The sequence below is a fragment of the Malus domestica genome, chromosome 17 (assembly GCF_042453785.1).
Source record: "Malus domestica chromosome 17, GDT2T_hap1".
In the NCBI taxonomy this organism is placed as follows: Eukaryota; Viridiplantae; Streptophyta; class Magnoliopsida; order Rosales; family Rosaceae; genus Malus; species Malus domestica.
In genome coordinates this window covers 34,619,875-34,637,468 of record NC_091677.1, presented here as the reverse complement: position 1 = coordinate 34,637,468, position 17,594 = coordinate 34,619,875, and the positions used below count along the sequence as shown (strand labels likewise).

Below are 17,594 nucleotides of genomic sequence, written 5' to 3'. Positions count from 1 at the left end.
TGAGAATTCGGTTGTTACTGTGCAACAAAGAGAAAAAGCGCCTGATATGGAAAACCAAACGGAGGGCATTTTCGTCCGCGCATTCTCCGTAAACAGTGCAAGCTGGTTTGGGTTTTAGTATAGGAATACTATCCTCCAAAATATTAAAAAAAAAAAAAAAACAAAATCCACCACAGGCCGATGCCGTGGTGAATTTTCAAAAGGCTGTGTGGTTGTTTGAAGTAACCATAACGAGTATATCGCGTGGTGGTTTTGATATTTCATCACGGGATTAAAAACCGTTGTAAATTATTTACTTTTAACAACGGGCCAGAATTTGACCGTGGTGAATTAATGTTATCTACCACGATCTACATGTAACCGTGGTAATTGAATAGTTTCTACCACGAGCTGTTGATGCCCGTGATGGAATTGATGTGGTAAATATGCTGTTATGTACTAGTGAGTGTTGGATCCGAGTAAGGCCAAATAGGAACGGTAAGGAGCAGTGCCACACACGAGGAACTGCTGTATAAACAGCAAAGTTGGCTGCAAGAACTCAGGTCTACAAAATCGAAGGTAAACCAAGTCCCTGTACTGCATGAAAATTCTTCATGGTGTGATGTCTCTGAAAATCAAACGGATCTGTGGATGTTGTCTGTGAACATGCATGCGTCTCACTGATGCGATTTTTCTTTTGTGTTTGCATGTCGTCCATTTGATGAATGCCTAAGCAAAGCACTTGTATGATCGGCCTACCTCTGTGCTGCTAGGTCTACCCCGAAACTTGCATGTAATAAAACTGTTAATATAATGTGAGGGAGTGATTGAGTGAAAGGAGTCCCAAGCAGTATAGAGGCCTTTGCAGCAACCCCACTGTAAGCACTTCAGAACTTCAACACTGTTTCTGTTTCTGCACTTTGATAAATGTTGATGAATGGATGATGAGTGTGCTGAATGAATAAATGGATGAGATGAGTGCTAGCAACTCAGTGGATTGTATGGCGGACTCAAATCTGAATGCAACCTGCAATCACAAATCAGAAACCCAATTAGATAAGTACAAAATAATAAGAATTAAAATTTCATTTTTTTCTCTTTCAATTTTCTGATTTTTTTATATTATTTTTTATGATTTTTGTAATTGAAATAAAAGCAAGATAAACGAATAAAAATAAAAATAAAAATAAAAGAGTTAGAAAAATTGGGTTGCCTCCCAATTAGCTCTTTAGTTAATGTCTATAGCTAGACATAGATGAAGGAATTGATGGTCACGTCACTTGTTCTTTTAGAGTCAACCACCTCTTAGTAGCATCATAGGGCAATAGTAGGTAATGAGTGACTTGAACTGTGCATTTAAATTCAGTAGTTGAGTTCTTGATGTCCTCCCTTTTGTGTGAATGACTTTTTGTAATCAAATAGGGTCATTCCCATAGAAGCTTGTGTATTTGCTGAACTGACTTAAACCTTGTATTTAATACCCATAACCTTTGAATTGGCTGAATTTTTTGACGAAGGATTGGGCTGCCATTAAGCACTTTATTCTTTCCCTTATAGATCTCAGCCTTCTTGTACGACTCATCGTGAAGTTCCTCAGGTTTGGTGGGCTGTGCAGGTGTGCTGCCCTCCAAAGCATCAGCTTTCGTGCATGCTTGTAGACTTTGTGGGAAAAATTCTTGTGGCACATAAACTTGGGTAGCAATTTGTTCTGGTTGGATTATAGGATCAGCATGTGCTGCTTCCTCCCCTGGACGTGAATGGCTAGAAAATTTCTCCCCAGTTCCTGCGACAATCTCCTCTGGTTCATCATAGGCTTGGATTTGAAATCCTTGATTGGTTCTTTCAATGTACAATTCAGATGATTCCAACAATAAAGAGATTTTGCTTTCCACCGAAAGCTCTTGTGGCACATCAGGTTGCTCAAAACACTGCTGATTACATCCCCATATAAAATAAAGATGTTTTTTCAAACCTGGAGTGTAGAACTCTGAATATGGATTGTTCCAATGCCTTTTTGAGTTGTTTCTCATATTGATATGCTTTTCGACAAACTCAGGAAAACATTCCCTTTCGGGGCACTGCAAAATATCATGGGTCTTCAAACAGCAAAGGGCACAAATTGTAGGTTTAAATCCATAAAAACCCTTTTCTGCTAAAGAAACCCATAAGGGCAACTCTCCTGCTGGAGACTTCATCATGGAATTGCTCTCAAGATCAACAAACTATAACCTGCGAAACAAAAAATAAAATAAAATAAAATAAAATCAACAACTAAATAAAAAAATATATATACAAAAATAATTAACCAAGAATATGAAAACACAAATTATTTGAAACAATCCCCGGCAACGGCACCAATTTCTTGATAGGAAATTGTATGTCCCAGAAGTCCAACAGTAAGATGGTGGCCTCCCGTAAATTTGGAGCTTTCAAGGAAATCTTGGCCGTTAAGTAACCAATGAAATATAAAGAATTCAGATTAGGAGTATTGATGGTGGCCTCCAAACAACGATGAGATTCAATTAAGCGTAAGTTTTTCAGGTGATGAGCATGAATATTGATATGTTTCAAGTTATGGGAATTGGTCAACAATATCCTCTCAACGGGAAGAAACTTTGATGAAACAAACGTAAAAGATTCAAGATGAGATCTACCGTGTGGTCAACTTGAATATCTTGAGCCTTGCAGTACTTGACTTCCAAGAACTTGAGACTGTAACTTGAAATATAAAACATGGAGAGTGCGTCTTCTTGATCATCTTCGAAAGAAGATGAAGTTAATGACAAGTATTCAATACAAGGGCACTCCCAAATTAAGGAACGGAGGGCGTGCCTGTCAAAGCGAACATTGTTGAGGGACATTGTTTTCAAGGAGGGAAGAAGCCGGCTTATATGATCTATAGGACGTCCACTGTTGGCACTGCGTATGTCCTTTATCCTCACATACGCCAAATTGAGAGTAGTTATAGATGTTGCATCAAGAAAGGTGGTTCTAGATAAGCAGTAGTAGTTTTCATTCTCATGCCAATCCCTCTGAAATAATCTATCAAGTCGGAGGCTTATATCTAACTCTTTGACGTTTCTGTCTAACGAACAAGTTAATAACTTATCAACGATGCTAGGGTCCTCTCTAAACAAGTAGCCCTTCATATGAAGCCTCAGTTTAAGTAACTTCAGCTTCTTTTGCTTATCATTCCCACAAGATCTCAAATATCTTAGCAAGATGTTGATGAACTTCCTATGCTTATCACCTTGGTTGTCTCGACAATCAATGCTTTCCTCATAGTCACCCTCGTCGAAATCCAAGACGGAGCTCGAACACCACACACCTTCCCATTGCTTGGAAAGAAAACTCATACGGACGGCAGCTTTGGTGGGAAGAATTTGGATGATATTGTGCGTAACGAGGTCAGGTAAGTGAAGGCATGCCATGACGTTTCGGCTACGTTTGATGTTCTTTTGTATTTGGGTCGGGGGTTTGTGGATGGAAGACTAAGCCTATTTATAAATGTTGATTAATATCCTTGAAGGATACCAAACCGCAACTAGTACGAAATCATACTGGTTAGGAAACCATTGTCGTATACAATTTGGCAAAATCGGCATTCTTTTTTATCATAATTTCGTAATATTAAGGTTTCCTTACAATATGAAACTAGCTAATTAATTTTGGAATGGGGTGCAATTGCGGCTTCAATATATACTATAGTTCTGTTAAGATATTCTATATATTAAGAATTTTGGCAGTATTTGAAACTAGCCAATATATTCTATTATATCAAACCCTCAACCCTAAACCCTTTGTCACGCCGCTTCTGTTAATCATTTATCATTCCTTATTCCTCTTATACGCACACACTTCCCATCCATCTCTAGCACAACAAATCTAATCTGCACTAAAACTGAAAACACATTGAAACTCGAGTAATGATATTCTCATCCTAGTGTCTTATTTCTCAACCCACCATTTAATAAAAATGTTAATGACATAATTATCATTTTAAAACAAGACTTTTAAACCTCTATTTAATTAATTACTGAAATATTGAAAAAAAATAAAACATAATTTAAAATAATAAATAAATAATGTGGATGGGCGTGTGATATATGTAGGAAAGACAGGCTAGGAAAGATTTGGGCTACAATCGGTAGAAAGGTTGGAGAAAGGAATGGGTGTGTGCTAGATGGAGGCGAGAAATGTAACAACCCATCACTAATTTTACGATTTTATAAATTTTAAAAGTGAATTGACGAAAATGCCCTAAAGGTGAGATTGTTGACTTTCGTTGGCCGTCTTTTCGTGACGCGTATGTGTTGGGGCTTAAAAAGACTTCACTACTTTGGAGTTGTTTATCTCACAAAGGAGTATGTAACGCAGCGGAATTGATAGGCAAGAGAGAGAAAGAACACTTAGTTTTTACACAAAATTTTTATGCACTCACAAACTAGTACAAGAGGAAACACTCAAACACTCTTAGAAGCTTTGTTGCTTCTTCTCACTTCTCACTACTTGCTCTCTTGGTTGTTTCAAATGGTGTGGATGCCTTCTCCTTTTATAGGCATGGATGGAACCTTGGAGAAGCATGGAAGCATCATGCTAGAGATATCTAGATAATTCCACTACCTTCCTAAGCTAGAATTATCTACATTAATCTTGTATGTTGGTGGAATCCTCACCATTCTTCTAGACTCTTCCACCAACTTGAACTTTGCTAGAATTCTATGGCATGTGCATGGATCTTTCTTTGTGTATGGGCCGGATCAATTGTCTTCGGCCAAGACAAGATTACATTTCAACATCCCCCCTTAATCTTGTCTTGTAACGCCGATTGATTTCCTCAATCTAACAAAGTCTTCTTGTTTGAGTGGCTTGGTGAAGATGTCTGCGACTTGGTCTTGAGACTTCACGTATTCCACTTGCACATCCTTTCTTGCAATACACTCTCTTATGTAATGATAGCGGGTATCTATGTGTTTGCTCCTATCGTGGAATACTGGATTCTTTGCTAGAGCTATTGCAGACTTGTTGTCGACATAGATCTCTGTTGGCTCTTCTTGTGGCATGCTTAATTCTTTCAGCAAGTTTCTCAGCCAGTTGCATGACAGACACATGAGGTAGCAGCTACGTATTTAGCTTCGCAGGTAGAGAGAGTGACAATCGGTTGCTTCTTCGACATCCATGTGAATGCAGTGTCTCCCATGAAGAACATAAATCCATTAGTGCTTTTTCTATCGTCCGAATCTCCTGCCCAATCACTGTCGCTACATCCAACAAGTTTTTAGTTATCAGAACTTGAATATAACAAGCTAAAGTTAACAGTACCTTTAAGGTATCGAAGAATTCTTTTGGCAGTCTTCAAGTGTGTAGTTGTGGGATTCTCCATGTAGCGACTCATTAATCCGATGGCATAGAGAATATCTGGTCTTGTGCAAGTCAAGTAGCGCAAGCTTCCAACTAGACTTTTGAAAAATGTTGGATCTACGTTTTCTCCTTTGTCATGCTTGGTTAGTTTGACTCCACACTCCACTGGCGTGCTTATGGGCTTGCAGTCATCCATTTTGAACTTTTTCAGTATCTCCTTTGTGTAGCTTTCTTGGGAGATGAAAATGCCTTCTTCGTTCTGCTTGACTTCAATGCCTAGGTAGTATGCCATCATCCCGATGTCGGTCATCTCGAATTCTTTGGTCATCACTCTCTTGAACTCTTCATACATGCTTGGATTACTTCCGGTGAAGATTAGATCATCCACATATAAGCACACAATCAAAATATCTTCATCCTTGACTTTGACGTAGAGAGTATGTTCATGAGGGCACTTGATGAAGTTGTTTTCTTGGAAGTACTTGTCGATGCGACTATTCCATGCTCGTGGCGCTTGTTTTAACCCATAGAGGGCTTTCTTCAGCTTTAAAACTTTCTCTTCATGCCCTTTGATTTCATAGCCTGACGGTTGCTGAATGTAGACTTCTTCTTCAAGGACTCCATTTAGGAAAGCGGATTGCATATCCATTTGTTGAATCTTCCATTTGTTTTGAGCTGCCAAAGAAATTAGTAATCGTATAGTTTCCAACCGAGCAACGGGTGCAAATACCTCATCATAGTCGATTCCGGCTCTTTGACTATAGCCATTCGCCACTAATCTTGCCTTGTATATTTTGACCTCTCCGTTGGTATTTTTCTTTATCTTGTACACCCACTTGACTCTGATGGCTTTGTGTCCTTTCGGAAGAATAGCGAGTTCCCATGTATCATTCTTCTGGATTGGTTCAATTTCTTCATCCATTGCTTTCCTCCACTTAGTATCTTGCATTGCTTCTTGGAAGTCAACTGGTTCACAATCAGCAAAGATACAGAAAAGTGTAGGATTATCAAGTCTTTCAGCTACCTCATAGAGATCTCGTAGACTTCTCGTGCGTGGTACTTCTCTTTCATTTAGACTCCCACTTGATGATGCTGATGCTGGTGAATTGCCATGATTGGTTGATGTTGGTGAAGCAGGTGGAGTGGTGGATTCTTGTTGAACCTCTCTTGCTTGCTCCATCATCCCTTGTTCATTCTTTTCCTCAAACTGAGGAAAGAAGTGAAGATCACCTGCATGAGAGCCAAAATCCCATTCTCCTTCTTCATCGAACGTCACGTCTCGACTGATCACCGTCTTCCCATTGTTTGGATTATACAGCTTATAGCATTTTGAATTTGAGTCCTTGCCGATAAAGATGAACTTTTCACTTTTATCGTCGAGTATGGTTTTCCTCTCGTTTGGTACATGTACATGGGTTATGCTTCCAAAAACTCTTAGATAAGAGATACCCGGCTTTCTTCCACTCCATGCTTTTTGCGGAGTCTTTTCCCACACACTTCTTGTTGGTGACCTATTGGATAGGTAGACAGCACATGCTACAACTTCTGCCCATAACTTCTTAGGCAATCTCTTGCTTTTGAGCATGCTTCGAGCCATGTCGAGGATAGTTCGATTTTTTTCTTTCCGCCGCACCATTTTGTTGAGGGGATCTTGAAACTGTCAAAGGTCGACGAATTCCATTGGCTTCATAAAAATCTTGAAATTCCTTCAAAGTGAATTCTCCTCCTCGATCAGATCTCATGGCTTTGATCTTGCTACCACTCTCATTTTCTACAGTGGCTTTGAACTTCTTGAATGCTCCAAAGACTTCTGATTTCTGCTTCAAGAAATAAACCCAGGTTTTCCTTGAAAAAACATCAATGAAGAGAAGGAAATAATTATTTTTACCCAAAGAGCTTGGTTTTATTGGACCGCACACATCGGTGTGAATGAGCTCGAATGGCTTCTGGGCTCTTGTGGTCGACTCCTTTGGAAAGCTTTTCCTGAACTGTTTCCCAAGTAAACATCTTTCGCAAACTTGATCAGGGTGGCTGATGCATGGTAAGCCTCTCACCATCTCCTTCTTGGACAATAACTCCAGTCACCAAAAATTAAGATGCCCAAAACGAAAATGCCAAAGCCAGGATATGTCTTTGTAACATATCTTGAGACATTTTACAACATCGCTTTGAATGTTCATGGGAAACATCCTATTCTTTAACATTTTCACCTTGAAAATTAATCTTCCTTTGTCATCTCTAAGAAAAAGGCTATAATTTTTCATGTGAATATCATAATCTTTTTCTAAGAGTTGACCCAAACTTAAAATGTTGCTTTTCATATTGGGCACGTAGTAGACATTTGAAATTACTTGGTGATCGCCATTTTTAGGGGAATAAGGATGTTACCTTTTCCTTTTACGGGTATTTTGGATTCGTCTCCAAAAGAAACGTTGCCACTCACCGATTCATTGAGCTCTACGAACATGCTTTTTCTTCAGCACATGTAGTTTCTGGCGCCGGTGTCAAGGTACCATGTATAGTCTTGGTCTCCATCATTGTTCTTGCATGCTAGTAGCACAACGCCATTATCTTCTTTCTCTTCTTTCACATAATTGACCTTCTCATCAAGCCTGTTGCTTGAAGCTCTACATTCCCAAGCATAATGCCTAAACTATTGATAGTTGTAGCATTGAACTTGGGATTTTTCATACCTCAAGTTAGAGCGTCCTCTTCCACGACCTTTTGTTGAGCTTTCTCCTCTTTCGTAGTTACTATGGTTGTTGAAGTTCCAACCACGTCTACGTCCATGTCCATGTCCATGTCCAAGTCCTCGACCATGACTTCTTTTGTACTGGCTTCTCTCATTATCGAAGCTTTCTTCTTTCTTCTTTGGCTCAACATGCGTCTTGAGGAGCTGCTCATCATTCCTTTGCCTCTTCTTATGTTTCTCTTCATATGCTTGTAGTGAACCCATTAATTGCTCTATACTAATTTCTTCCAAGTTTTTAGTTTCTTCAATTGTCACGACAATGTGCTCGAACTTAGGGTCCAACGAGCGTAGTATCTTCTCCATAATTCTAACATCTTTTAACTTTTCTCCGTTTCTTTTTAATTGATTGGAAACGGCTAAGACTCTTGAGAAATAATTAGAGATTGATTCAAACCCTTTCATTTGTAGAAATTCGAACTCACCTCTTAATACTTAAAGACGAACCTTTTTCACTTATTCGGCTCCTTTGTAAGAGGTTTGAAGTTTCTCCCATGCTTGCTTGGCGGAGGTTGCACTCGAGACCTTCTCAAAGCCATTGTCATCTAATGCTTGGTAGATGAGGTAGAGAGCCTTCTTGTCTCTCTTTCTTGACTCTTTCAAACTCTCCTTCTGGGGTTGGGACATAGTAGCTTCATCTTCTGGCTCAGTGTAGCCTTTCTCCATGACTTCCCATACATCGTGTGCTCCCAAAAAGGCCTTCATTTTGATACTCCAATTATCGAAGTTGTTGTTGTCGAGCACTGGAACTTGGAAGGCTGCCATAGCGTTGCTAGCCATAGCTCTGATACCACTTTGTTGGGGCTTAAAAAGACTTCACTACTTTGGAGTTATTTATCTCACAAATGAGTATGTAACATAACAGAATTGATAGGCAAGAGAAAGAAAGAACACTAAAAGTTTTTACACAAAATTTTTATTCACTCATAAATTAGTACAAGAGGAAACACTTAAACACTCCTAGAAGCTTTGTTGCTTCTTCTCACTTCTCACTACTTGCTCTCTTGGTTGTTTCAAATGGTGTGGATGCCTTCTCCTTTTATAGGCATGGATGGAACCTTGGAGAAGCATGGAAGCATCATGCTAGAGATATCTAGATAATTCCACTACCTTCATAAGCTAGAATTATCTACATTAATCTTGCACGTTGGTAGAATCCTCATCATTCTTCTAGACTCTTCCACCAACTTGAACTTTGCTAGAATTCTCTAACATGTGCATGGATCTTTCTTTGTGTATAGGTTGGATCAATTGTCTTGGGCCAAGACAAGATTACACTTCAACAGTACGAGCTACTATTTTACCGTATTCTTGTAGTACTCGATGACACGAACACGTAGAAGCAAGTGGAATCGAAATCAGAGTTACAATGAAGATTTTACAAAACTACAAATCCGAAAAATACTTTTGTAAAAATTTATATTTTTTGTTTTTGTATATTTTTCATAAGGGAGATTATATTCACACATCCCAAATTACTTATTCCACCCTTTTTTAATTTTTTTAATATTTTTCTATCAAGTGTTAGTAGTGTGTAGAAAATATTAAAAAATTAAAAGGGTGTGGAAGAAGTAATTTGGGGTGTGTGAATATAATATCTTATTATTATTATTTTAATAATTTTTGGGTGAGATATTTTATTATTTAATAATATTTCTAGTCCGTGGGGCCCACACCCACACAAAATCTCCTTTCTAACCCTGCCACGTGTCTCTATTTTCCCCTCGGGACTCTCCCGAGCTCTCCTCTCTTGGCTCTCATTCGTACTCTCTCTTTTCCCCTCTTATCCCTCCCGTAGAACTCTCTATCAACTTCCTTTTCTCTACAACACCGGCACCGGGAACCAACGACCACCTCGCCGCCTCGCGATCCACAACAATTTGTGTGGGTGTGGGCCCCACGGATCAGAAATATTATTAAATAATAAAATATCTCACCCAAAAATTATTAAAATAATAATAATATAATTATGAAAAATATATAAAACATAAGGGTCCAAGGCATGCAATGGGGGTTACACTATATCCTTCAAGGCATCAAACCACAGACCTTTGAAGAGTTAGCCACCCGTGCCTATGACATGGAGCTGAGCATTGCTCACTATGAAAAGAAAGAGCCGATCACCAACTTCAAAAAAGACAAGGTGTTTGCCCCAAATGTAGATAAAACCAGGAAGAAGCCCGCCAAGGAAGCTTTTACTGTCAACACTGCATCAAGACCTCCTCCGCGTCTATCAAGATCTCCTCCAAAACCAAAGCAAAGGAGATAAAGAAAGGTGAGCCTCCTCGCACCTAAGACAGGTACAAAAGCACCTTGAGGGAATTGGAGTAGAAGGCGTACCCTTTTCCTGACTCAGACATGGATGCAATGTTAGACGACTTGCTGGAAAAGACGGTGATTGAGTTACCAAAATGCAAGAGCCCTGAAGAAATCAATCGAGTGAACTATCCTAGGTACTGCAAGTTCCATCGTATCGTGAGCCATCCTGTTGGCAAGTGCTTCGTCTTCAAAGAACTCATTATGAAGCTAGCGCAACAAGGGAAAATTGAGCTCGACCTCGAAGACACGGCCGCAACACATACTACTACAATTGCATTTGGATCCTTCAATCTCGTGCCTCTCCAAGCGACACCTGACCATTCTTATCAATGCTCAAGTTGCACGATACCTTCTGCGCAACCATCACCGGGGGCAAACGAACAAGATGCACATACTGATGATGAAGAAGGATGGACATTGGTGACCTACAAAAAAACAAGGAAACCAAAACCACAAGTCACAAGACCAAAGGTGGAACAAGTGAGAAAGCATCATCGTCGCAACAGTAGGAAGCCCAAAAGAAACGTAAAAGCTGCTAAGCCAACGTATGCTGGGGAACCTATAGAGCAAGAGCCATGCATTCCTGTCTCCTTGCACGAGTACTTCCCAAATGACTTCTTCCAACAGTGCATTATTGCTGCATGCCACATGGTCGAAGTAGAAATGGAAGAACCTTCAAAAGGCAAAGCTATCACCACTGAGGGAGACAAAACTCTCACACTCGAAGAAGGTTTGCCAACACACTTTAGCATCGAGGAAGCGCTACGATTGCCAAAGAAGATGCGAAGAGCACTGGCAGCGGCCTTGGCAAGTCTTGACGATCACGAAGTGTAAGAAAGCAAGAACGAAGGCTTGAAGCTTCGGCCACATGAATGTGCCACATGCTGTGCCATCGAGGACGCAATCCACTTTATCGACGAAGACTTGCTGCTAGGATCCAAGTCTCACAACCGTCCTCTATTCTTCTCTGGGTACGTAAGGGAGCATAAAGTCAGCTGCATGTTTGTGGACGGTGGATCGGCCATAAACATCATGCCAAAATCAACAATGACCACAATTGGCATCAAGATGGATGAACTATCCCTAAGCCGTTTACTAATCCAGGGTTTTAACCAAGGAAGACAAAGAGCGATGGGCATGATCCGAGTGGAGATGACTATTGGTGAACTCAAATCAAGCACGATATTCCACGTGATTGATGCAAGAACTTTCTACAGCTTGCTCCTAGGAAGACCTTGGATCCACGGGAATGGAGTAGTGCCATCCACCCTCCACCAATGCTTAAAATTCTACCAGGAATGAGTAAAGGTGATCCAAGGTGACACCAAGCCATTCACAGAAGCTGAATCACACTTCGCGGATGCTAAGTTCTACATGGATGAAGACACATTGCCCGAAGCTCTTCCAGAAAACATCAAATCCACAGGCAAAGCAGCACCTAAAAGGCAGGAATGGCAAGCCATACCCAAGAAGCAAAAAGGGCAAGCTGTGCCATCTTTAAGCAAAAATAATGATGAGCCTGCTGAACCTGCAACAACCGAAAAGAGTAGGACGCCATCAGAAGGATCGAACACACCCTTATTCCGATACATCGCGATGTCAAGAAGAAAGAATGGTCAATCCCCGTTTGAAACCGAAACAAGCAAAGCTGACACACAGTGGCACAATGATAATGTGAAGTTACTCAAGACAAATGCAGTTTTGCCTCTGACACAGCTAGGCGATGCAAAGATTGCAAGACTACCACAAGGCTTCATAAAAACTCTGCCAAAGGGGGTAAAACCAAGCTTTCTTCTAACCAAGAGGACCGAAGAAGGTTTTGATCCAAACGCCTACAAGCTCATGTCAAAAGCTGGGTACGACTTCGCTTTCTCTTCGAATCCTGAAAAGAAGGTTTCAAACACCGTCAACAACAAAGAACATAACCTTACCAAGACTCAAAAGAAGTTGAATGAGCATGGTTACAGAGTTAACAACAACAAAGCTGGGCTCGGCTTCACACCAAATGCACCTGTGAAGATTTCAAGCAAAGCGAAAAACGCTAGCACTCAACACATCAGCGTGAGCGTCGAACAAAATCAAGAGGAACCTAAGTCCGCTGCTCGGACGTCAGTTTTCGATAGGATGAATCGTTTAATGCCTAGAATTTCGGCACTTGATAGTATTGGTGGTCAAGACCAAACCTTCGTTTTCAAAAGGCTTAACACACCAACATCCCAAAGCTCTGTTTTTGAAAGGTTGTCAAAACCCAAAAAATGAAGCAACACAACTAGCTCTCCTCCGCGATGGTCAGCTTTGGAAAGACTTGAAGACAACAAGAAGCCTTCTAGAAAGAGGGAAATAACGCCAAAGGAAGAAAAGCTCGACGGTCTGGCAAGAAAAGATGATGTTCGAAGCTCTATTCCTTCAAGGATGAAACGCCAAGCAATCTTGGAGGTTGACACAATTGGATCATTGAAAGTGAGAAGGCGCACCATCATTCACGCCGGCCAATCTTCACACCAACAAGCCCGAAAGGACGGCACTGAAAAGGAAGTCCAAGACGTCTTCCACATCACAATCCAAGAAGACAAAGAAGACGAAATCCCCGAGGAAGACGTCACTGCCGCACCACCACAACTTGAGGATGGGGGGCAAGCCATGGTTAATGATCTCAAGGAGCTCAACTTAGGCACAAAAGAGGAGTCATAGCCTACCTTTGTAAGTGCACTACTAAGTGCGGATGAGATAGAAAAGTATTACCAACTGTTACTAGAGTACAAAGACGTCTTTGCTTGGACCTACAAGGAAATGCCCGGCCTTGATCCTGTCATCGATGTGCATCATCTTGCAGTCAATCCTGGAACGCGACCGATAAAGCAAACTCAAAGGCGATATCGATCGGAGCTCATCCCACAAATTGAGGTTGAGATTGACAAGCTAATCGAAGTAGGCTTCATTCGAGATGTGCAATACCCCAAGTGGATCTCTAACATCGTCATTGTCCTTAAGAAATCTGGATAAATACGTGTTTGCGTAGACTTCCGGGACCTCAACGATGCTTGCCCGAAGGATGACTTCCCCTTGCCAATCATTGAAATCATGGTGGATGCAACCACTGGCCATGAAGCACTGTCATTCATGGACGGCTCTTCTGGATACAATCAAATTCGCATGGCTCTCGAAGACGAGGAACAAACAACCTTCCGCACTCCAAAAGGTATTTACTGCTACAAGGTGATGCCCTTTGGTCTAAAAAATGCTGGAGCCATATATCAACGCGCAATGCAGAAAATCTTCAACGACATGCTACACAAAAACGTAGAATGTTACATAAACGATGTTGTGGTCAAGACAAAGAAAATATCAGACCACTTGAAGGATTTGCGAATGGTGTTCAAAAGGTTGCGAAGATACAACCTTAAGATGAACCCGTTAAAATGTGCATTTGGCGTCACCTCGGGAAAGTTCCTTGGCTTTATTGTCAAACACCGTGGCATTGAAGTGGACCAATCAAAGATCAAGGCCATCCAAAGCATGCTTGAACCAAGAAACCTGAACGAGCTGAAAAGTCTACAAGGACGACTAGCCTTCATTAGACGTTTCATCTTTAACTTGGCAGAGCGTTGTCAACCGTTCAATCGACTTATGAAGAAGGATGTTCCGTTCGTATGGGACGAAGCATGCCACAATGCTTTTGAAAGCATAAAAAAGTATATATCAAGTCCACCTGTCCTGGGGGCGCCTGCGCCCTGAAAACCTCTTATATTGTACATCGCTGCTTAGGAAAGTTCAGTTGGAGCACTCTTGGCACAAGAGAATGAATCCCAGAAAGAAGGCGCGCTCTACTACCTCTGTTGAACTCTCACCGGCGCCGAGTTGAACTACTCCCCAATAGAAAAGATGTGCCTCACCTTGATGTTCGCCATCCAGAAGCTCATGCATTACATGCACGCTTACACGATTCACCTGGTTGCTAAAGCTGACCCGGTCAAATAGGTCATGTCCAAACCAATCTTGACAGGGCGACTAGCTAAATGGGCTTTGCTTCTTAATCAATACGAGATCATCTACGTCCCAGCTAAAGCCATCAAGGGACAATCGCTAATAGACTTCCTTGCCGATCATCCAATCCCAGCGGATTGGAAAATCTTGGACAACTTTCCTGACGAAGAGGTGTTCCACATCGACATCTTCCCGACATGGACGATGTTCTTTGACGGATCTGCACGAGCAGACGGGGCGGGGGCAGGAGTAATATTCATGTCGCCGCAAAGGCAAATACTACCTTATTCCTTCTAACTAAGCGAACTATGCTCCAACGACGTTGCTAAATACCAAGCACTGAACATCGGGCTCCAAATGGCGATCAACATGGGAATCACAGCCCTTGAGGTATTTGGTGACTCTAAGCTCATAATTAATCAACTCTTAACTGAATATGAGGTGAGGAAAGATGATCTCGTCCCATACTTCCGGCTGGCAACTCAACTGCTACAAAAGTTCGAGACTGTGACACTAGAACATGTGCCAAGAAAAGAAAATCAAATGGCAGACGCTCTTGCCAACCTAGCCTCAAGTATGACGCTAGGAGAAGAGGAAACTGCAAACGTGCCAATTTGCCAAATATGGGTGATCCCGCTAGTCACTGAAATGTTATTGGATGATACAAATGTCATCTCAGTATTTCCAGTCGATGTTGAAGAGTGGAGACATCCACTAATCGACTACCTGCAGCATGGAAAGCTTCCAGATGATCTAGACATCGTTCCGAAATATGTCGACGAGCACCTCGCTTTCTTTACTACAAAGGAACACTCTACCGACGCTCTTTTGAAGAAGTACTTCTAAGGTGTCTAGGTGATGAAGAAGCCAATCAAGCCATGGAAGAAACACACTCAGGCGTATGCGGGGCGCATCAGTCTGGACCAAAGCTACATTTTCAGCTCAAAAGAATGGGTTACTACTGGCCGAGCATGGTGAAGGATTATCTGGAACACGCCAAAATGTGCCAAGCCTGCCAATTCCACGCCAACTTCATACATCAACCGCCTGAACCATTACACCCTACAGTTGCTTCATGGCCGTTCAATGTATGGGGATTTGACATCGTAGGGTCAATTGCACCAAAGTCATCTGCAAGAGAAGCTTACATCCTAGCTGCAACATATTACTTCTCCAAGTGCGCTGAAGCTATACCCCTAAGGGAAGTCAAGAAGGAAGCTGCCGTCCGTTTCATCAAGGAGCATATCATCCACCGATATGGTGTGCCTCGCTACATCATCACTGACAATGGAAAGCAGTTCTCTAATCGACTTGTGGATGAGCTCTACGAGAAATACAAATTCAAACAGCACAAGTCTTCCATGTATCATGCTCCGGCCAATGGTCTTGCAGAAGCATTCAACAAAACATTATGCAACCTCCTGAAGAAAGTGATCGGCCAAACAAAGAGAGACTGGCACGAAAGAATAAGCGAAGCACTTTGGGCATATAGGATAACACATAGGACTCCTACCCAAGCTACGCCTTATTCTCTAGTATATGGCGTGAAAGCTATTCTACCACTCGAAAGTCAAATCCCTTCACTAAGGGTGGCTATACAAGAAGGCTTGACTGACGAAGAGAATGTGAAGTTGCGTCTTCAAGAACTGAAAGCGCTGGATGAGAGAAGGCTCGAAGCTTAACAGCACTTGGAGTGTTATCAAGCGCGACTCTCCAAGGCTTTCAACAGAAAAGTTCACCCTCGTTCTTTCCAAACTAGAGATATCTTCCTCGTATTGCGTAGGCCTATCATCACAACTCACAAGACAAAAAGCAAGTTCACATCAAAGTGGGATGGACCATACGTAATACAAGAGGTCTACACCAATGGCGCCTACTTAATCATGGCAGAAGACGGCTTAAAGATCGGCCCCATCAATGGAAGATTCTTGAAACGCTACTACCCCTAAAATAAATGCTCCACGCTCCTAGCCTGCAATAGCATAAACTGTGTACGGCAAAATCATCATCAAAATCACCTCAAAAAAAAAATTCATCGCTCGTTTAAACTACGTTATGACTTGATCCCTCCTCAACTGAGGGTATGTAGGCAACTTGAAACGTCAAAACTTCAAGTACAGTCACATCATCTAAATAATAATAATAATAAAGCACTTTGAAGAATGAAGAGCAAATTCAAAAATGTAAATACTTTATTTCTTTAAAAAGGAGGAGTCGGATCCAAAGCCTTATTACAAGAAAAAACATAAGATATTACTTGAAAATTATGTCCCTAAAACTACAAAGGCGATCTTTAAGCAAGCCTTCAAAAGTTTTCAAAGTCTCTACCTCAGCGGGAGACAAGATGGGCAACTCCATAGTCATGTCTTTCTCTGGTTCTAGGCGTGAAATCCCCTCTTGGTACTAAGAAAGTGTAGTTCCCTGCTCCGCGAGAACACTTTCAAGTTGCGATGCTTCGATTACCAACTGCTCTCGCTCTCGCACCAACGCATCTAGACGCACCTGGACAGAAGTTAAAGAAATCTCTGTGACTTGATAATCTCCCGAAGCAGCTTGCTGAGAAGACCGAACTTGAGCCAGTGACAAGTTTATTATTGCTAACTGGTGGGCTTTAACATCGGGACTCAACTTCTCAAAAGAAATAGCACGCAAGGAAGAATACTCAGTCGAGGCGGCCATAAGTTCGGCAATCTTGATCTTCAAGGATGAAGAATCAACGTTAAGGTTGTCAATCACAGAAACAAGCTTCGACAAATCCTCCTTGAGCAACGTAAGGTTTTCTAACGGGCACTTAGAAATCCTCTCCTCAATATGGCTTTTGATATCCATTGTCGTACCAAGACTGATGCGATGGATGAGTCGTTCAGTACCGCTAAGGTTTGGCCCTCTCAAAGAGATCTCAGAGCTAGCTAGCAAAGATGTTGGACGCATGATGGGTTCTTGCATACCTCCACCTGCACATGGAAAACTCGGGAAGTTCGAGGGATTTGGAACAAGCTCTACACCAGGCGGATCCCCGATCTCCCTGTCTGTAGGTAGGTCGCCTGCAAATAGCATCTCCGTATAGGAATAAACATATGCAGTTGCCAAATCAAAAGGACAAGAAGGCCCAACCTAAAGAAGACAAAGAAAGATGTTAGAAACGAAAGCTAAAATGATGAAAGCAGAAGAAATCACGAGAGAAAATGAAGTACATACATCT

At 41.5% G+C, this 17,594-nt stretch overlaps 3 protein-coding genes and 1 long non-coding RNA gene across 5 annotated transcripts; 2 read left to right on the top strand and 2 right to left on the bottom strand.

The window, feature by feature from the left end:
* The first annotated feature begins 449 nt into the window (after window positions 1-449).
* On the top strand, window positions 450-1,950 carry LOC139193725 (uncharacterized). Of its 2 annotated transcripts, none has more exons than XR_011578173.1 (2): window positions 450-857; window positions 1,595-1,950. It is a non-coding gene; the product is annotated as an uncharacterized lncRNA (long non-coding RNA). The 2 variants fall into 2 exon arrangements; XR_011578172.1 differs by having other exon boundaries at window positions 1,537-1,950.
* A 243-nt stretch (window positions 1,951-2,193) lies between these two features.
* Window positions 2,194-3,410, bottom strand: LOC108171356 (FBD-associated F-box protein At5g38590-like). Its single transcript, XM_017327355.1, has 2 exons — window positions 2,634-3,410; window positions 2,194-2,208 (listed from the first exon to the last, which is right to left on the bottom strand). The coding sequence occupies exons 1-2, from the start codon at window positions 3,408-3,410 to the stop codon at window positions 2,194-2,196; spliced, it is 792 nt and encodes a 263-aa protein (XP_017182844.1).
* Window positions 3,411-8,545: 5,135 nt separating this feature from the next.
* On the bottom strand, window positions 8,546-9,222 carry LOC139193498 (uncharacterized). The gene has a single exon (XM_070816531.1). The coding sequence runs from the start codon at window positions 8,867-8,869 to the stop codon at window positions 8,546-8,548; it is 324 nt and encodes a 107-aa protein (XP_070672632.1). The 5' UTR covers window positions 8,870-9,222.
* A 5,527-nt stretch (window positions 9,223-14,749) lies between these two features.
* LOC139193497 (uncharacterized) lies at window positions 14,750-15,238 on the top strand. Its single transcript, XM_070816530.1, has one exon. The coding sequence runs from the start codon at window positions 14,750-14,752 to the stop codon at window positions 15,236-15,238; it is 489 nt and encodes a 162-aa protein (XP_070672631.1).
* Window positions 15,239-17,594: the final 2,356 nt, after the last annotated feature.